The 21,538-nt window shown below is 36.9% G+C and overlaps 1 protein-coding gene across 12 annotated transcripts in view; it reads left to right on the forward strand.

The window, feature by feature from the left end:
* Positions 1–21,538, forward strand: part of UTRN (utrophin) — a 496,097-nt gene that overhangs the window by 457,262 nt on the left and 17,297 nt on the right. For 10 of the 12 annotated variants that reach the window (XM_054505586.2, XM_054505588.2, XM_054505587.2 and 7 more), the window contains 4 exons: positions 7,877–8,013; positions 13,926–13,964; positions 14,190–14,255; positions 15,315–15,380. In XM_054505586.2, coding sequence (XP_054361561.2) covers positions 7,877–8,013; positions 13,926–13,964; positions 14,190–14,255; positions 15,315–15,380 — 308 coding nt within the window. The remainder of the gene's footprint in view (positions 1–7,876; positions 8,014–13,925; positions 13,965–14,189; positions 14,256–15,314; positions 15,381–21,538) is intronic. The other 2 variants (XM_064596978.1, XM_064596977.1) reach the window with 1 other exon arrangement.

Below are 21,538 nucleotides of genomic sequence, written 5' to 3' on the forward strand. Positions count from 1 at the left end.
TCAATGAAACTTAAATCAATCTTGAGAAGTTGTTTTTGCAATTATAAAAAAAAAATATTGGAACGTCTGTAAGATAAGTCCTGTGATAATGATGGACTCCTTAGAAGTATGCATATACCATTTGAGATTATTGACTTCTATGTTTAAGAAATAAATCTTGCTAATGATGATGCTTTTCAACAGTGATTTTTGCACTTGTGCAAAATGGTACAGGTAGTGTTTAATTATTCTACTCATGTGCCAAATGGCTGTGTTGTTTATATAACCTTGGTTTTCCTCTTTGTACTTCCTTTTTTTTTTTAACTGTGTCTAAAATTTATTCATTTTTGTAGTTAAAGCTCTAACAATAGGAGCATTTGTTAAAGAATTAGATAATATTGCCATCCCAAGTTATGAGCCGACCAGAGGAATTTGGGGGAGATTTTAACTAAATATGGTTTTGCTTATTTATTTGCAGTTGTTTGGTGTTTTGCTTAAATTGCAAAGTATTTAGAAGTTGGATGTTTTGGCCTCTAGCTTATTTGACATCATTGTTAATAGTCCTTTTTATGTTTTGCTTTGTGGATCTTTCATGTTAATAGGAGGAGTCTTTTGAGCTGAAGTAGTAAAGCAATTTATTCAAAGATCTACTTGACTACAATACTGTGAGGGTTAGCATATCTAAATTCTAGATTCTTTTGTACCTTCGCCTTTTTGCTCCTTGTAATTCACATTAATAAGAAGGAAAAGACTCTTAGTCATATATCCATGTTTTTGAAGTTCAATAATACATAGGTGTCAGCATTTACAATAAGAATATATAGTTTAAAACATGAACAGGGATATGTAGAATAATACATATGGATTTATATGTAGATATACAAACACAAGTAAAAAATAGATTAACTCTAAATTTGCTCTATATGATGTCTGTATTTGTCCTCAGTCAAGGAATAAAATGAAGGAAAATTTAAAATACTACCAACTTTGGTTGGCAAAATAGAACTCGAGTGAAAAATCATCTGATGGCAATTTACACACAGGAGTTTTTAAGGTTTTGGTAGAGAGTTACATGCACAGACTTACCCCAGGGAAGCATTTGTAATTCAGCAACATGTTTTTGTATTTTATGCATTCATTTGTGTTAGTTGGTGGGGTGCAAGTTGAGAAGTAATTACTTGTTATTACCCAAATAAGTTTTCATCATTATCTCTGTGCTACTTAGTAGCAGCATAGTGGAGGGAAGTATAATTTTGAGTATTCAAAGCCCACTTGTCTGTGTAGGTTTAGTTTTAAAATGTTTTTCACAGTGACTCACCTTCATTAGCTTTCCAAAAATGACAATTTGAAAGGCAGTCCTCATTTGGATATGTGAGTTCTTATGTGCTTGTTAAAAATCAAGCCAGAAGGATTTGGGGGAGATGGTGGTAGAATTTTTCAATATCTTTTGTCTTTGTCATTTTCTTCCCATTTCTAAATTAGTTACGTAAAAAGAGAGCAACTAGACAAAAAGCCAACTCTCTGGGCAACATTTACAATAAAACTAGGTAATAAGATATCCCCCAAAATAAATCTGGGTGCTGACAAGCCACCACTAGCCATAAAACCTGCATGAAGATATCATTATCTGTAAGATAAAAGAAAAGGAAGCAAGGTGCCTGAGAAATGGAGAACCCCAAAACAGACAGCAGGTGTTCAGTGGAGAGCTCAAAGGGCTGATTTGGGAGCAGAGCTGTGAACCTGGGAGGGGCCCAGAGGGGAAGGTCTGAAGATGCTGGGGTGCTCTGGGCTTCTGGAGTCCTTAGACCTGACCCCCCCAGGGCTTCCTTCCAGGAAAAGAGCCTCAAGCTGTATAAACTGCTAGGAATGACACCAACATAGCAGGTCAAAGCAACAGAGATGAAAGAAAGAAATGGTCTAGTCCAGAGTAGGGCAAGGGAATAGGACCAGGAAATCCCCAAACTCAAGTGCCCTATTTTTGAATACCCAGCAAAAGCAATGGAAGAAGGAGCCCTGTGAAGTTAGAGAAGCTTTCCTGAACCTGCGTGAAGTTTTCCTGAATTAGTAAAATTAATTTCACAACAATGACAAAATTGAGCAGCAGAAAGTATCAAGATCAAATCTCTTACAAAGCAATTATAAGGAAAAGATATAAGAGCCAAATAATATAAGTATAGTAAAGCATACCAGAAATATGTGCTCCTTGAACAGGTCAAAACTGTAACCTACTATTTTAAAATAAGCTTAAGAAAATGATCCAACACACGAAAGAAAACATAAATCAGAACTGGAAAATCTTGGAAAGGGTGAGGTGACAGAACTCAGGAAAGAATTAGAAATAAAAGAAAAAACTCATTTCAAAAGTTGACTAATCAGGGCGCCTGGGTGGCTCAGTTGGTTAAGCGACTGCCTTCGGCTCAGGTCATGATCCTAGAGTCCCAGGATCGAGTCCCGCATTGGGCTCCCTGCTCGGCAGGGAGTCTGCTTCTCCTTCTGACCCTCCCCCCTCTCATGCTCTCTCTCTCTCATTCTCTCTCTCAAAAAAAAAAAAAAAAAGTAATATTTAAAAAAAAAGTTGACTAATTTTAGTCTTAATAAATAGAACAGGTAAATATCTTGAGAGAAATAGAAGATGAATAAGATAACAAACTTTAAAAGTCAAAAAGAAATGAAGAAAACAATATAAAAGATCCAAGAGAAAATGACAAATATTGAAGATAGGGGAAAAAATTAAAAGTATGAGTAACAGAAATGCAGAATAGGAACCCTGAGTAAGACAGAACAAACACTAAAAATAAAAATTCAAGAAAAACTTCCTTCCCACCAAAAAAAGAAAAGGTGAAACTGTATCCTGAGAGTATATCACATGCCTGAGAACATTGACTCAGAGTGACCAATACTATAATATGTTCTGATAAAATTACTGGACTTCAAAGTCAAAGAAAAAAATCTTCCAGTCATTTAAACAAAAGGAACAATGTGACTTAAAAGGAAAGAAAATTAAATAATCAGCAGCAAAGCTTTATACCAAAAGAAAACAGAAGGACATTTTTAAGAAACTCAGGGGAAAAAAGCGTGTGAGCCAAGGATTTTATATTGAGAAAAACCAGCCTTCTACTATCTAGTAAGGACCCAGGAAAATTATCACCAACATACAAGAACTTCAGGTAATACTGGTCCTATGAGTACTTCTTGAAGATTTACAAAAGACCAGGCTTCAGAAAAACAAAATAAATGGAGAAGTAACATCCTAAGGACAGGTAGAGACCATTAAATATACTGTTACCTGTAGAGCTTAAACTAAGTGGGGTTAACTGGAAGGGGCGCCTACTGGCCAAAGATAGGACAGTTTGATCTTCAATAATGATAATAATTGCAATGGACCCAAAACCCATCAAATATGTTAAAAATCTACAAGTTCATAATGATACATGAAAACAATTTTAAAAAATGGGTCATCTTTGGAGAATGATAGGAATGTATTACTGGGAAAATTGGTCAATAAAAGGGAAAAATCAAACATGTAATCTTGCCTTTCCTGAATGAACTGTATTACTGAGTGGCCAAAGAGTGGTCAAGGGGACATGCCTTCATAGAATTATTTCAACTAATGAGTGAAAATGGATGATGGAATTAGAATGCCACCATCTTGAAGCCCCCATTGAGTGGATATAGGCATTTAGCATGAAATCTGCTAGGCTCACAAAAGAATGATAACCAGACATCATGTGCCTACCGAGCACTACTGATAGTCTTGCCAGATCATCCCTGAAGCTGATGCATTCTCTGGATTCAGCTGCGAGTTTGCAGGATATCCAAAGGCCTGAAGAATTTGCTGAACTGCACCAAAAATATGCAATCAGCAAAGTTTAGTTAGGTCAAATTGCCTGTGTTTTCCAACAGATAAACTGTAAGGAAATGGCAAGTATGGAGGAGAAATCTGTAGATTAAAAGTGAGTTAAAATATATCAGATTTTTTGAAATGAGCAACTGAAGTATCTAGGGATAGACTTTGGGGTGAAAAAGTATTTTTTACACACAAGGTAGTTGTTGCTCATAAAAATGAAGATAATGGTTATTATGGGAAGAAAGGGATGAAACGAGGCATGTGGAAGGGACTTCTGGAATGTCTGGCAAAGTTCAATTTCCTGACTGGATGGTATTTGCCTTACATATTCACTTATATATTCACTAAGCCATGCATTTGTTGTGTATAGTTTTATATATCTGTGTTTTGTTTTACAATAAAAAGAATTAAAAATATCAGTCCAGTCACAAACATTTTAAGAGTGGGTATCCCTAGGTGGTCAAAGAGCAGGCAATTTTAATTTTTTCTTTTTTCTCTTTCATGTGTCATTTTTTTCTAATTCTACTTACACAAAACGTGTCTTGGACATACAATTTAAAAGTCATAAAATGACATTTCAATATGAATTGGTAAAAATCAGCCACAGGGTAGCTTAATGTAATAATAGGTATTTTAGTCAATGGCTATGGGTTCTTTCTCTTACAAAACTTAGAACTGTTGCGTTTTTCTAGGAGAGGGGATATAGTGCTGGTATAGTGAAAAAATCCAGGTTTGCAAGAGCAGCTTTCTCCTTACTGACTTGTAGGTCTGAAAGCTTGGGTGTCAGCTTTTGGAGGGGTCAAAAAAGTAATGGTAATCTTACCACCCTTGATGGTAAAAAGAGAATGAAGGAAAGCTATTTATAAGGTGCAGAGTTCTATGCCCTTATGTTCCCCTTGTCTCATATAATGAGATCTACAAAATCTTTTGTTCTCCTTCTTTGTTTTCTTAACAGCAATAAATAAAAACCTAGTCTTTCAAGAAATACATGGATAACTTAAAATGTTGGATAATTTGTGTAGTAATGAGTGATTCTTTCAGTTTCATCCTCAGATCATAATATCAATAGTTATTTGCTTTAAAAAGAAAGAGAACAAAGTATTATACCTAGCTTGAAGATAGAGTTGAATTTGATTATATTCATTATGCTAGGTGGGTGGTCCTCTTTTTTGCTTTTTACCAAACTGTTGCTCTAGTGCTTTGAAATAGAGAGATATTAGGTAGCAAATTAGACCAAATATTTAAAAATATCTTTTAACTTTTTTTTGGTGAGAAAATAGGTGTAATTCATTTTCTTGGCTCTCTTTCAACTAAAGAATTACATTTTGCTAACCTGAATATAACACCTGGTATTTGTGGGTTGAATTACTTTCCACTTTTTCTTTTAATATTACATAAAGTTTATGGCATTAGTGAATTCAGTGCGTTTAGATTGTAAGTATTGGTGGAAGTTTTTTTTCCCCTTGATATGAAAATTCATGAGGAAATAAAAATATGCTATTTCTGCATGAGAATGCACTCTTTTTTTCAAATACTAAATTTGAGCATCATCACAATTAACTTCAGCGCCTGCTATAACTTTTTGGGAAGCAGGTGGGTACTTTTTATTTGTTTTTTGTATTTTGTTTCATGGGAGATGGGTTTTTTGGTTGTTGGTTGGTTGGTTTTGCTTTGTTCTTCCATGTCTGGAATGTCTTTAGCTAAAGAATGTTTGATGTGGAATTGGACGTGTACTTTTAAATGATGTGTCATTTTTCCCCCAAGCAAAAGTTCATGTTGAAACCTAAATATGGATAAGCTAGAAGAACATTATGTTAAGTGAAAGAAGCCAGTCACAAAAGACTGTATGTATGATTCCATTTATAAGAAATGTCCAGAATAGGCAAATCCAAGAAACAGAAAGTAGATTAGTGGTTGCCAGGAGCTGAGGGGAGGCAACGGGGTTAGGGTGGAGGTGGGAGTGATCGCGAGTGTGTACAAGGTTTCTTTTTTGAGGTGATGGTTGCACAACCCTGTGAATATATAAAAAGCACTGTGTTGTATACTACCCTGGCGGAGGCCGACTGGTAAGTGTCCTGGTACCTTGCCCCCCTGGCCTTTTGCCCCCCCTGCGCCACTCAGGGCTACCTGAATTGAAAGCCTGGATATGGCTTGAAAACCACTGGGCTAAATGGTAAAACGTTTTTATTGCCAGAGGAAGGTGGACCAGGTAATGGAGGCCAGTACTTCCGTATCTCTCTGTATATTAACAAGGTGTTAAGAGCAGACAGAAAAATAAATTGAGTCATAAATGCTTATCTTTGCATTGGGGTCTTCTTTTTGTATTTCTGTCATGGAAAGCTTCTTCCCTTCTTTTCCTCTTTATCAAAACATTTCAGGGAGAACGTATCTATAAATGTAATGAGCCGTAGTTGTGAAACCCATTACCAGAGGTCCAAATGTCCTTTATAAGGTGAGAGGTCCTTTTGGCTTTATTCTCAGTCCCAGGCATCCCTTCTCTAAGAATTTCCTTCTTTACTCCCAAATGTTATTCTGCTTATTTCTCCTGTTCTATCTGGTTAGGTCTTAGCACCCTCAAACCATCGTCTCTCTTAGCAACACTTTTCCTCTGTGGAGTGCCTTGGGTTCTTTTTCTTTTCATTAATAGCTTATTTTCTAAAAAATTCTTCTTTACCTTTGGAAGGATCTGTACCTAAATAACTACAGACATTATATAGTTTATTCTGTGTTATTCAAGAAAAGATTGGACACTGTGGGTCTGATGGCAAAGGCCTAGTGACGATGTGGGTGGTCCTTGCTATACTTTTTTTTTTTAGTAAAATTAAAATTGATGAGCTTACATTATAAATAGCTTGGGCTTATTCCTCTCTGCTCTGCAAGCCTAGAGAATCAAAAGTTCTCATAATTGTGTACTAGAAGCAGACACATTTAGGTAGAATGAGAGCAGATGGAAAGCAACAAAACCACATAAGGGCTGACTCAGAATTTAGTTGTTTTAAAAAATAGTTATATTTTTTAAGCTTCTGTTTGCAAAACAAGTTTGTGTGAGTCCCGGGCATGCTTGTCATGGAGGAAAAGATGGACTGGGGAGGGTGCAAGGAGAGAGGGGCAGGCAGCAAGTGAGCAGCGTATTTAGTACTGGGTTTGTTATTATAGAAAAGTTCTCTGTTTTGTAAAGTGATAGGAGTGAGGTCTGTCCAGGTTTAGGTTGAATGGCCAACTAGGAGTCAGACGAACAAGGTTTTAATTCAGTTCTCTGCAGGTAATGTAAATATTTTAAAGGCCTCTTCACAAGGACTGAAGTTGGTGTCTGTATAACATACTGTAAATAAAAACTAGAATTGGTGATAGGGAGTAAGAAGCTGAGGCTTCGGGAACAGTTCATGGGATAGGAAGAGGGGATGGGGTGGGGATAGATTTCAGCTCACCTCACCCTAAATGATTATTAATAATCATCTTGAAATGGTCAAGGAAAGAGTAACATTTTATATCGCATTACAAATTTAGTCCATGTCAAATAATTATATGTTTGTATGGTTGGGAAAGACAAACTGACAGTATTTCTTACAATATTGTGGCCCTGTTCCTTCTCTCTTATTTATTGCTTTCTCCTTTTCCAGACTTCAATATATGCTGGCTTGTGTGAAGTCAGTAGGAGCTATATAGCTCACCCTCATTTATTCACTTTAGTTAAAACTGTATTATATCCAAAATCCTTCATCATCACTAAACACACTTAATAGCAAATCACAGCTCTTTTATTAATAGGAATCAACCAATAACATCGCCAAAACTAATTTTACTTTTTGGCCCAATTTTTTAAATATTGGGGAAATGAACTAGTTATGAAAATTAAAAAATTACAAACCGATTGCTGGACTTTATTTAACAATGAGTCCTGGTTGTCGTGTGATTTCATGACATGCTTTGTTGTTCCAAAAATACATAAAGCTACTGAAACTGTTGTCATTTATATCTGCTCGAATTTTATTATAGCTAGATATCTCCTTCCATTTTAATGAAAGAAGTACAATTTTTTCAACTTCCTAGACAACATCTGGGGAAGATGTACGAGACTTCACAAAGGTGCTGAAGAATAAGTTCAGATCAAAGAAATACTTTGCCAAACATCCTCGGCTTGGCTACCTGCCTGTCCAGACAGTTCTTGAAGGTGACAACTTAGAAACGTAAGTTTAATTTTAATATTGAAACTTCTATGTACCCTTTTCTCTGATGTTGTCTCTTATTATGTTAATGATACAAGAGAAATTATCTGATACCAGAAAGAATTTGTGTTTTGGTAAAATGTTTCATTTTTTAAAATTTTTACTTTATTTTTTTATTTAAATTCAATTAGCCGAGGTATTAGTACATCATTGGTTTTTGATATAATGTTCAATGATTCATCAGGTCAATATAACACCCGGTGCTCAGCACATCACGTGCAAAATGTTTCATTTTATAACATTTTTTTTTTAAAGATTTTATTTACTTATTTGAGAGAGAGAATGAGATAGAGAGAGCATGAGAGTGGGGAGGGTCAGAGGGAGAAGCAGACTCCCCGCTGAGCAGGGAGCCCGATGCGGGACTCGATCCCGGGACTCCAGGATCATGACCTGAGCCGAAGGCAGTCGCTTAACCAACTGAGCCACCCAGGCGCCCCAAAATGTTTCATTTTAAAAGAGGTAAATAACCTTGGAATCAGTCTTCACAACATGAATTTTTGCTGTTTGATTTGACAATGCCACAGCTAAAATTTTAGGTAAAGTGTTCCTCCACTTTAAAAATATGTATTACTGTGTGTTCAACCTTTGCCTTGGTCATCTCTTTTCCTCTTAAAAATACTTAAAGCCAGGGGCGCCTGGGTGGCTCAGATGGTTAAGCGTCTGCCTTTGGCTCAGGTCATGATCCCAGGGTCCTGGGATCGAGTCCCACATCAGGCTCTCTGCTCCGTGGGAGCCTGCTTCTCCCTCTGCCTCTCTCTCTCTGTCTCTCATGAATAAATAAATAAAATCTTTTAAAAAATAAATAAATAAATAAATAAAGCAAATTGTGTCATGCACTGTTTCATGATTTTATTCATTTTCCATTTTTCCTCCTGTGGGGAGGGGTTTGCTATTTCATGTAGTATGTTTTACACTTATTTTACATGTTTTTACTTTAAATTTATTAATAATATTGAATATCTTGATTCATATATACCTGTGCTAAAATCTCATCAAAATCTTGATGAAATATTTTTAATTTCTTTTCTCTTGAGCATGAAGGCAGCAAAACGAGATGCTTTATAGGTACATAAAATAGGCAAAATTTCTTAAAAGTATGTAATTTGAGTTTATAAACATAAATGAAACAAAAAAATCTCAAAATAGCAAAATTACTATGGTATTATAAAGAAAAGAAAAATAACAACTTGTAACCTGAAGTGAAAAGAAAAAGAATTCTTAAAGCAAGCCAGAAGAAATGCAAGAAGTTTAAATTATTAAACAATGATATATCAAGATCAAAATAGATCTGATTTTAAATCTTTGAATCACTTTTCAAAATCGCAGCATAAATGCACCTGCTGAGGCAATTTTCTTGTGCTTGAATCTTGGGAAAAATTAACTTTTATTGCTAATCATTAGCAAAGTGCCTAGTCATAAAAATAGTGATGTTCTAGTTACAGAAAGATGCCCTCTCAAATGACTCTAGAAAAGCTCAGAGGTGTGAAGTGTGAAGTTTTCTACATTTCTACAAGTAAAAAGTAAAGAAAATTGTAGTGAGAAGTATAAGAAGTGTGTTGAGTGCAATTTTTGTGAAATCAGTCTTTCTTTCTTTAACCTTCAAAGCTGTTAGTTCATTTTATTGGGTGTATGAGAGATATACAGAGAGCAGTCATAGTCTAGTATTAGAACAATCTACGACTCAAAGATGTCAAAATGGAGGGATAGACTATTTAGCTTGGATTTTTTTTTCCATATAAAGCTTTGTAGACCATTGACTTTGCTGAGTTTATGTACAAATGTATGTTGTTGTTTTTTGTTGATTTGTGGAACTTCTAAGAAGTAGAAGAAAGACCACAGCCAAAGCACAGTAGATATTTGATCCCTCAATATATAATGTTATGGGTGCACAACTGTGTATGTTGATAGATCCCAAAATACCCTACACATTTAAAGCATACAGAAAAATTGTAACTTTTTGATAACTTTGCTCGATATCAAACTGTGTACAATTAAAATATTATGCCTCCCAGTTATTTTTTCCACAGTACATTTTAGAGTAAAATTTTTTGGAGCAATTTCAGTTTACAGAGAGCTATTCAAATACTTAAAATCCATAAGGAAAAGTAGATTTTTGGTTCTCTCTTTGTTTTGTGGATATATTTTTGTCTTTTTCTTCAAAAGGTTATATGATTTTACATTCTTATTTGTTTTACTATCTAATACATAGTTTAACTGGGCTGAACACGCCATGATAAACGCACAATTTTACTTCCCTTGGTATCAGATCTAATTAACCTTTGGAGTAGCTGCCTGAAGCATAGAATGATCACATAGTGCTTTTGTTTACAGGACAATTTGATAGGCTTGAACTAGTGATGCGCCTTTCACTCTTAGGATAAACCATTGGCATTTTGTGTCCCATTTCAAATATCTACATCCTTCATATGAATCATGCATCTAGATCGATCTTTTATACTCCTTTTATGCATTTTTGATAATTTGCCTTTTCATGTCAAAATAATCATTGACATCAATCATTCTATTCTGAGTGACTTAGTTAAAGACACTCAGATGAAAAAGAACAGAAAAGCATACCAAATAATTTTGTGCTATGATTTTTGGCTGTAATTCTGAAAATGCTTCATTTCGTCTATCATCCATTTGCCCGCATTTTCAGGGAGAGGAAAATAAGAGAAAGAAAAGAAGGGGTATAAGATTAAATCAGATGTCACAAGATACTTTTTGAAAAAGATTTATGAAATACTGGATAGAGTGGGCAGGTTTTCTTTTTTTAATTCTAGAATGCATCCTTGAAGTCAGTATAGTTCATTTTTTTGCTGAGCCCTTTCTAGTACAGGGCCACTTAATCTTCTGGTGTAACAATTTATGTGAGTGGGTAGTATAGTTTGATTTTGTTTATTCTCCTATTTGTGAGAGAACATTGGAGAAAAACCAGTCAAGTGGTAAATGTGTTGAAGTTATTTATGAAGCTGATTAGAATTTTCTTTTGCATCTTTCTCTTTCATCCCTGCAAAATGTGATGTCTTATCCCCTATCCAGTAATTATACATGCATACATAGAGGGGATTTGGGAGAAAAATGAGTTATTACTAAACAAACCCATGCTTAGGTTTATTCAGTTAATTTGGTAACTATATGTGCAAGAGTTTTCAAAAAATAAGTCAAAATAAATGAGTAGAACTTGATTAAAGAGTTACCATTGCTGTGGTGAGCAATGATAACTCTTCAATCCATTTGCTGCAGGGTAGGTGGGGCCCCAATGTGCTCCCAGTGTGCTGTGAACTGTGTAAGACCGATGAATCACAGACCTGTACCCCTGAAACAAATAATACATTATATGTTAATTTAAAAAGAGAAAATAAACCTAAGAAACAAGCTAAAAATAAAAGTCATTTGAGAATTGTGAGAGATTATTATTGGCTAAAAGGTAGGTTGGTTTCCCTAAAGATCAAAGAAGTAAAATAGACAATTCTGCCTGGTATTGGTTAAAGTGGAATAGATGAGTTTCATGGTCCTTTTGAGTTCTTACTGGAGCAAGAACCAACTCATGGACCGGGAGGAAGTGAGAAAGTAAGTCTCAGCTACACTAAGACGGGGAAGATTCATAGAGCCAGACGTGCAGGGTTGGTGTGGGAGGAGGAGAAGGAGAGTTTCTAGGCGAGGGAAGTATTTTCAAAATCCCAGAGACAAGATCATTTGGGAAACTGGGATGGGAAGCTGGGAATAGTGGCAAGAAATGGGAGTGGGGAGAGAAGCAGGACCCACATAATGAAGGGCCTTGTAAATCGTGCCAAGGTGTTTGGATTTTATCCTGAAAACAGTAGGGAACCATTGAAGGTTTATATGTGAGAGCACACTGGGGCCCCACCTACTCTGGGGCAAATGGATTGAAGAAGGCAAAAGACTGGAAGCGTAAGGAATTGAAAGAATCATTAAGTTCTTCAAGGAAAGTCTGGATTACATTTTATATAATATTAAGTATATTTAATAGAGTCTAATTCACTGCATATTAGTGTGTGATTAACCAAAACACCCCATTCAGCCCCTGCTCTGGAAAGCAGGGATAGGCTACATTATTAACTGTGTCTTATTTTGAACCCTCTCTAACGATAGACTCTAACTATGCAGTGGGATGTTGCCTTGTTTTTATCTCTCCAGAATTAAATGAGAAAATTTCTCGCTCAACCTTTTTTTTTTCTACAAATCAAAATATTTTGAAGTCAATGAGGCCTAAAGTTTGATTTTTTAAATCTTACTTCTTTTCTTAGAATTCTGTGTTCTCAATACATAAAACACTTTTGAGAACTTCGGTTCAGCTTTCTACGTCTGCCATTCTTATCTTAGTTCAGTGAATCACTTTTGTGCTAACTGCATTAACTTCACAAGAACCAGTCATGCAGTTTCACAAAGCTTTTCCGAGTTCAATTAAGATCAAAAGTACATATTTTTCTTGTGCTTAAAGTTTGCCACAGGCGTTGAGGTACACTTGAATTTTAGAAATACTCTCTTGAGTAGCTACTATTTTTTTGGAAAGTTTATAGCAAATCATTCACTTGACATTTAACATCCATATCTCAGAGTTAAGGAAAAGTAATGATGTAAAAGACGATTGAATAATACTGTGTTGTTTCATTATTGTTGTAACTAGCTTATACGTGGATGATTAAGTCTATTTACAAATATTCTGACAAACACAGACTGGATTAATGCCTATTTTTGAAAGTAGGTCTAGATAGTCTTAGTTTTTCAGCCCAATAAGATGCCCCTCATCTCCTTTTAATCTTTGTTATTCAGACATTAACTTGTGCTTCCCAGGAGCAGCTAATGAGATCATTAACTTTTTCTTAAGTTTCTATGTATAATAGAAATAGCAGAATCAAGCAGATCTAGAATAATTTAAACTTTCCTTCTTCTTTGTTTCAATCAACATGAGCTTGTGTGGGAGACTTTTTATTTAATTAAATAAAGAACTGATTTTCTTTAGACTTTTAAATTCCCACATTCATCATCACCTCACCCCACTCTCCTCAAAAAAAAAAAAAAGTAGTGTTTTTCATTATGTTCAGTTTTCAAAAGATATTTCATGGAGACGTGAGGATTTCTAGGCAGTTTTTGAGGTTGGAGAGTCCCCAGGGCTGGGAGTGGTACTGAAGGATCAAGCTCCAGATTCAGGCAAGAATACATTTCCTTATCATTTTCATAGATTGAACTTCCAGAAGAAATTTTGTTTGAAGAAAGTGTATCATCATCAGGTTGCTTTCAGCTTTATTGATAATGTGAAATTTGGGGCTGGGTGTAGGGGAGAGGATCTAGGTGTAGCATCTTCTTTCAGCGTCTCTGGGAGATTGAGATACTTTGTGCATACTCGGGTTTGAATTTTTACATTTAAAACTGGACAGGGAATCAGAAAAATCTCATTTTATTGCAACTCTGCCATCAATATATAATGTAGTCTTTGGAATTTCTGACCAAGCTTCTTCTCCAGGAAGAACAAGAATCTGATTGCATCATCTCTCGGTATATCGTGGAGCGTTATCTTTTCAATTATTCCATGTTTTTGAGCTATTGTAGAGCATTTTGTTTCTTTTTTTTTTCAATGAGACTGTTTAAAGATGCGTTTGCTCTCCTGTAACAAATGTCCTGTAATATCTGTGAAAAGCCCCTGCAGGCACTTGAATGAGCAGCTTCTTCTCTAGAATAAACAGGGACTTCTGCTACTTTTGGTTTCCCCATGGTGTACCTCAGGGCAACCAAACGTGAGAGTGGAAGACAGTTGAGAATGTCTTCTCGCCCAGACTCCCACTGCTTTTGTCTGCAATCGCTCTCAAGTGCTAGTTCTGTGACTTCTGTTTCCCTCTCCCCCTCTGCAGTCCTGTCACACTCATCAGCATGTGGCCGGAGCACTATGAGTGAGTATTCACAGCTCCATCTGCAGGAGCCGATACTCTGATCGGTGTCATTAGCATGGGGGTAATTATGAAACTCTTGAACTAAAAGAATAGTCTGCCTCCTGGGTAACAATCCTCATGGTTTGTTTGCATGGCAAATTCACTGTTTAACTAAGCTAACATTCCTAATAGTGACGTCTATCAATATTTGGGCATAAAACTGTTTCTTTGCTTTTTCTTTTATAGCCCCTCACAGTCTCCACAGCTGTTTCATGATGACACCCATTCCAGAATAGAACAGTATGCCACACGGTAAGAGACTTTGATAGGAGCCCTCCGCTGCGCAGCCACCCAGAATGTATCTATTGCTGTATGAATCCTATATCATTGACATGCCTTGATTTAAGAGATGTTTTGCAAGAGTTGTGACTCCATTATATTTGGTATCTTGGTTCTCATCTTTCCATGTTGTGATTTGCACTTTACCAAACACTTGCTATACATTCCATGAAGAGTGAATCTCCATGGGATGTGATTATTGAGCTCATGAGAATCCAAACACTAGACAAGCAGGATTTAGATAATATAACCCATTTCAATGAATGAGTGTAGGAACTGAAAGTGTTCTCAGGAGATGGTGCACATATGAATTACAATATGTAATTAAGTTTATGCTAATGCTTTATTATAGAGGTTTATTTTAGAGTCCTTAAACAATATAGAGTACAGGCTGGTCTTGCTGGCTTGCACAAACTTTCAGAAAAGAAGTGTATATAGGAAGTGTCTGTGGAGCTAGCAACTAGCTATTCCTAAAATGGTTAGTTCAAACATCATATAAATAGTAACATTTGAACTGCATCTTGGCCAGATAGAATTTCTGGGAAAAGGTAGGCTTAGACTAGTGGAAAAACATACTTACAAGCATTGAGCTGGGAAAGAACATGGCTTGTTTAAAGGAGTGAGGAGTGAAGGAATAGAAGCTGAAGTCTGATAATGAAGCCCCACTTGCTGAGGAGTTGGGTTATGTCTTAGGTAAAGGGGGTCATGGTGAGTCTTTAGACATGAGAGGAGCATAATCAGATTTGTGAGAATGGAGACCAATTGTAGGGCCTGGGAGATCAGTTAGGAGCCTGGGTGAATTAGGAGTCTATATAGCATGGTAAAAGATGAAGGCCGACAAGCCTTAAGGCAGTGGTGATAGAGAGGTCACTGAACATTAGATGTTGTTTTAAATTCCCAATCTTATTAGGAGATTTAGACCTTTTCATATTTTGTCAGAATTATGACAGTTTGAGAACAACAGAGAATGTACCTCAGTTGACCATGCCCAATGGGGCCACCTTATGGAACCTCTTTATTTTCATTTTTCAGGCTGGCCCAGATGGAAAGGACTAATGGATCTTTCCTCACTGATAGCAGCTCTACCACAGGAAGTGTGTAAGTAAATCATGAAATTAGCACTGCCTGGGAAGGCCAGGTCTTTGCATCATGGCTGTCGGAAATAATCTTCATTGATTGTGCCTCTGAATTTTGATCCCAATCAAAATTGATATGTGATTACAAAAATGTCTAGATAGATTTTATGCTTTCCAGCCATGATATTATAAATCGGGTATGTTTATTTAGTTTCATATAAGTTAATGAAAAAATCCTGTATTTGTCAACTAATTTGCCTCAGGAAGATCAGATTGTTCTATTTATAAATACAGGTATAGATACTTATTTCATTTGTCAGCTATTTCTTGTTGATTTAACAAATGTATTTCCACAGAATACATGCCCTTCTGTAAAATCCTCTTCCTTCTGCTGGCTCACTTTTTCTCCATAATCCCTGCCATTTAACAACTATGACCCACACAAGCTTGGACATATACTCCCCACTCTTCATTGAAAAGTGTCATTTCCTCTGCCAGTATTTTATTATATTAGCAATGAGGAAAAGTCTCGTTGACTTTAGAAAAATACCTAAAAAAAAACTTTCCAGGCAATTATTTTATCTCTGATTATCCTACTATTGTGTGTCATCTTGCTTTGGAGCTTCTCCCCTTTTTGTCCCCCCTCCTTGGGATTAACATTTTTGATTTTGCATGATGTCTGAAAGATTTCAGTAGTGTCAAGTTTACTTGACTTAAGTAGGTTCACTGTTGTTTGCATCTAGTGGGAAGCTGTAAGTCAGCCAGGAAAGTTACAGAACGTAGTACTCGGCTCTTTTGTACTAAAAAAGACCATGAAGAGAGCCAAGCTGCAGTAGCTTAAGCACTCTAAATGACAAACATTTTAAAGAATTTAAATTTGTTTTAATTATTTTGGTTTTAATTATTATTTTTCATTTCATCTAATTCTTTGGCTGTTGCCAACCTTGTGGAAATTATGTTGATTCAGGGGATACTCGAGATATCTAACTGCTTTATATAAAATACATACTAGTAGCTAAGTATGAAACAAGCTTTATAAATATGTTATTATCTTGGCTTGGGAATCGTTTCATATTCATAGTACATGAATAATAGTGTATAAATCACTACTGTATTCTTGTAAAGTATTAACATGCTAATGTTTGAAATTTAAAAACCTGACATTTTTATTTATAAGCTTAATGATAGTAAACCAGTTTTTAAAATATTGACAGGGAACTATTCTATATTAGAGTGCTTAAGCTACAGGAAGTTTGTAAGCTATTTGGTAAACAGAGCCGTTAAAGAAATTAATTTGTATATACTTACAATTAACTAAATTAGATTCAAATGAAAACAAAAGGCATACTCAAACTCCATCATGCCCTCGTTACTCTACTTCATTTTACTATTATCTGTGTTCTTGGGGTAATTTATTTTATTGTATTTGTCAGATGGTGTACAACTCTGTATCTTTTCCAAACTCTACATTCAGTAAAGTCATTAGCTTGAAATTGGCCTTGATGAAAGTATTTAAACCATAGAAATTGCAAAAGCTACAATTCAGGGCCCTTTTAGTCCTTTTTTTTTTTGGAAAGCTCATGGAATGTTTATCGGCATACCACTGCCACACAGCCAATGCCGTAAAAGTCCACAGATGTAAATACTATCCCCATGAATCTTAGCAGCTAGAGAAAGATCCATTGATAAGTGTTTTTAGAGGAAGAACATGGGGTAGGCATTTTTTTTTTTAAGATATATCTATTATTTTGAGTGGGGGGTGGAGAGACAGAATGCAAACAGGGGGAAGGATAGAGGGAGAGAGAATCTCAAGCAGACACCCTGCTGAGCTCAGAGCCCAACACTCAGGACCCTGAGGTCATGACCTGAGCCAAAACCAATATGCTCAACTGACTGAGCCATCCAGGTGCACCTGGAGGGCATTACTGATAGACAAATGAATGACCCCCCCCCCCCCCGAAGAACTTCACATCCTAATCCCTGAGAGCTATGCATGTGTCACTTTATATGACAAAAGGGACGTTGCACATGTGATTAAGTTAAGAATCTTGAGATGGGGAGATTATCCTAGATATTTAGGTGGACCCCATGTAATCCCATGAGTCCTTATAAGAGCGGGGGGAGAGTCAGAGAAAGATACAGCCATGGAAGCAGAGGTCAGGTACAGAGAGATTTGCAGATGCTATGCTGCCGGCTTTAAAAATAGAGGGATGCAGGTGGCCTCTGGGTACTGGAAAAGGCAAGAAACAAATTCTTCCTTAAATGTAATATTCAATTAAATTAACAGCATATGAATGTATTTATTGGCCACTAAAGAGAAATCATTTTCCAGTCACTGGTGCATTCATATTTTCTTAGGGACTATGTTAATAAATCTTATTTTGATAAAGCCAATCCTGGAAGTCCTTTGCTCTTTCACAGTTTGACTTACTGAGTATTCTGGGGTTCTTTTCCTGTGACATGGCAGTGATTCTGTCTTTCGAGTGAGGTTGCAAACAAGGACTCTGAGCCCTTGAAGCTCTATGCTGGATCGGGAGTCCCCGGGTTTGACTTGGAGTGGTCACCTTTTCTCACTTCAATGGGTAATATTTACTTATCTAAGCATTTCCACTTTATTGACTTGACAAAGTGAGTAAGTATTACACATACTACAATAAATACCTTTCCTCCCAGTGGAGAGAGCCTTACAATGAGGATTCTTCTTACCTCCTTTGGGCTGATGGTGCTCCTCAGAATTTGTGATGGAAGGGTTAGGAACCAAGCCCCACTATTTATTTCTCTGACTGTCCTTCTGTGTTTCCCCATCTAATAATTTAGCATCTTGGATCACAAGATACAGGAAGAAATCTTCACTGCTCTTAATAGGATGCTGTGCTGTTCCTTCTTTGCTTTCAGCTTACTTGTTACCTATAGGACCTTACTATAGTAGCAGGAAGTATGCAACATACTCCAACCCTGGCCTTTCCCTGGAAATTTCCTAAAACCCTGGCATTGACAGGGTCATAACACAATCCTGAGATAATCGAGGACAGTTTTCAGTCCATTTTCTGAGCGAGGGTTCAGGGGCTTCCCAAGGAAGCCTTGGCTCTTCTGCTTCACTCTTAGGTCTATCATGAGGCAACCAGCATCAAAATATTAGCAATTTGTATTGTTGTTGGGAAAAATTGAAAGCTAACTCGGAGTGCCTTAAGCCAAAAAAAAAAAAAAAAAAAAAATTAATAGTTAGAAAACTTCTACAATATATTTTGGAATTTTTCTCATTCCTGCATTCTCAACCTTTCCTCCAGGTCCTTTTGCGTGGAGGTTTTGTTATCCCAATAGGTCATAAAGATATCATTAGGTTTCTCTTGAATAACAACAGGAATGATACAAAAACAACCACCATCTCTCCGTCTGTGAATAGCGTACTGGGAGCCAGGCACCACTCTAAGCAGTTTGCCCATCTTTGTTTCTTTAATCCTTGTAGGACCCCTTGAGATGCTACTCTTGTTTCTGTGACCACCATTTTACAGATGAGTAATTTGAGGCCCTGAGAGGTTAAGGAGCTTGCCCAGGGTCTCACCCTCCGGAAGTCGTGGGATTCAGACCCAGGCAACTTCCGCTGCATGGGAAGGGAAGGCTTCCCAGATGGGAGCACTGCAGTGGGGGTGAGGATGGGTGGGGTCAGAGCACCTGCAGTCCTCCTTGAGGTCATCCCTTTCCTTGTCCCAGTCCTGCCCATTCTCCATCCACACTTTGGCTTCACAGTCCAGACCTAATTAGAGGATTTTGTAATCCAGTACGTCCAAGACTGATCTACTAAATGTGGTTTGGGATGATCTCAGCCATAGGTGATAAAAGAAATCCTTATACTTTCGGGTGTGAATTTTGAGATTTGAACTTGTGATTTTAAATTACCCAAGGTCCTTTTAGTCATTTGTATCTTTAAAAGCAACCATCCTACCCTGCAGTTCGAGCATTTCTCTGTCCCTCAAATCGGTCTGTGGAACCAAGTGCCTGACTCCCAACAGCATTCATCCTCTGTGAAGCTGGTTAATTCGTTGTTGCATTCCCATGCGTCACGGGCGGCTGCCTCCCCAACCTAGACATGAATCAGTCTCATAGCTACTCCCCCACATAGACCCAATTCCCAGTGCTCCCTTTCCTTCTGAAAGTCTGCCTCTAGACAATTTAAAAAGGCATGAATTTTGAGGATATTAATTTTCTTGAAAGGAGGAATTGAACATCCATGACTCAAACCGAAACAGGACCCAGGATAGTCCTGGAGAATCTCAGTAGCAGGAACTCAAGGACAGATCCTTAGACCACTACCATTAGGATGTCTCCCTCCATCTGCCACCTGCCCTTGAGTGACACTGTCTTATGTGGAAAGATCAAACTTGGATCTGGTTGGCACTGGCATTGCTGTCTGGAGCAGAATAATCCTTGAGAGGAGGGAAATTATTGTTTTTTTTATTTTTATTTATGTCCTGCCTACTTTCAAAAGGCCATTGAATGACTCACAGTTCTTTCGTCATCTGATATGTACTAATTTTGTAATCTAGATCGTGTTTACTCTGTGCGATTTAAATATAGTATAATTATTTTCCACTTAATGGTGTTTCAGTGGTGCAGACTTATATTTTTGCAACCTTTCTATTTTAGCACTATTGACATTTAAAGGCCCTCATCTGGTGCCTCATGTACTGTCTTTAAAGGGTATGCTCTTGGTTTTTACTATATATAATTAAGAACTTGAGTGTATTTATATTTAATTTTTAGGCCTAATAATCTGTGAGAAATAATGCTAAAATCGTATGTTATACATAAACGATTTTTTTTAGAAGTTGCCTTAAATTCCTTTCAGATACCTCAATGAAAGAATGTAATGATAGTGGTGATGATGGTGAATATAAGTTAAACCCTATCAACTCCCCAGAAGAAATGAAGCTATATCAATGTTTACAACAAGTATATCTCAGATCTAATTTTGACTTGTTTGTGTATATATTTGTTTCACTGTGGCTAGTCCCCAAATCTTGAAAACAGAAATTTAGTTGGTGCTAATATTGAGCAAGTCAGACACTTGCTGGCATGAATGTTCTCAGGGCCTCAGTGGTCTGATGGTACCTTGTGACAGGGGAGGAGCTCCGGGCTAGGATCCATGATCATCATAGACCCACCAGATGGCTTACGGGACTCAAGTTTTGCTTTGGCTCTTCCTGTCCTTATTATATATTTTTTTTAACTTTTAGTCCTTAATTTCCTTTTAGGTGAATTGTTCATAGGAATCATATGATTGTTTTTTTTAACCAAAGTGAAAATCAGTTTACCTCTCATTTATTGCAATGCCTGAGATTAACATCTACTTTTGTTCTATTTTGCATTATCCTTGCTTGTTCTTTCTTTCTTCTGCTTTATGGACAAAGTGGTTTGCTGGACATTACCTTAGTCTGGCTGGTCACAGGAATGGCTGGGTTAGACCCTAGACATTGCTTCTTAGCCTTTTGACATTAGATATTATAGAGAGCAGGAGGCTAAACCTTTTGCTTCTTTTGTAAGAGTTATTGTTTTGTTTTGATTTCTGGTTGATTGCTTGTGATGCTTTATCCTTAAAATAGAGAAAGTTCATGGGGCGTTCTCTTTTGTTATGATTATTATTATTTTTTTGGATACTCAGTCCTTCTAGTTTCTATACATTTTTTTCAGCCCAAGAAATATTTACAGAATGTTGTATTATACCCTTACTTTGCTCTTTCTTTATTTTATGCCCCCTGTATCTTCATGCTTTATATTTTTCCTCTCCATATTTTAGATCTCTACTTCTTACCCTTTCTTACTATGACTTCTCTCTCCGTCTGAACTGGATAAAGTGCCTCCAAACCCTGGCAGTGGTGAGGATCACTGACTTAGAGTCTTGCCATCCTTAGCAGCTAATGGTGTCCCAGTGTGTTGATGTGTTAGCCTGATAGCCAGCTTCTGCCCTTTCATAATAGTTAGGGTTAGTGGGGCGCCTGGGTGGCTCAGTCGGGTAAGCACCGACTCTTGATCTCAGCTCAGGTCTTGATCTCAGGGTCGTGAGTTCAAGTCCCACGTTGGGCTCCACACTGGGCATAGAGCCTATAAATGAATGAATAAATAATGAATGAATGAATTGGGTTTAGGGTATTGGCCATATATTTCCCATCAGGAAAATGCCCG

This window comes from Mirounga angustirostris, unplaced genomic scaffold (assembly GCF_029215605.1).
Source record: "Mirounga angustirostris isolate CCGP_5_RB_7025 unplaced genomic scaffold, mMirAng1.0.hap1 SCAF_8, whole genome shotgun sequence".
Taxonomy (NCBI): domain Eukaryota; kingdom Metazoa; phylum Chordata; class Mammalia; order Carnivora; family Phocidae; genus Mirounga; species Mirounga angustirostris.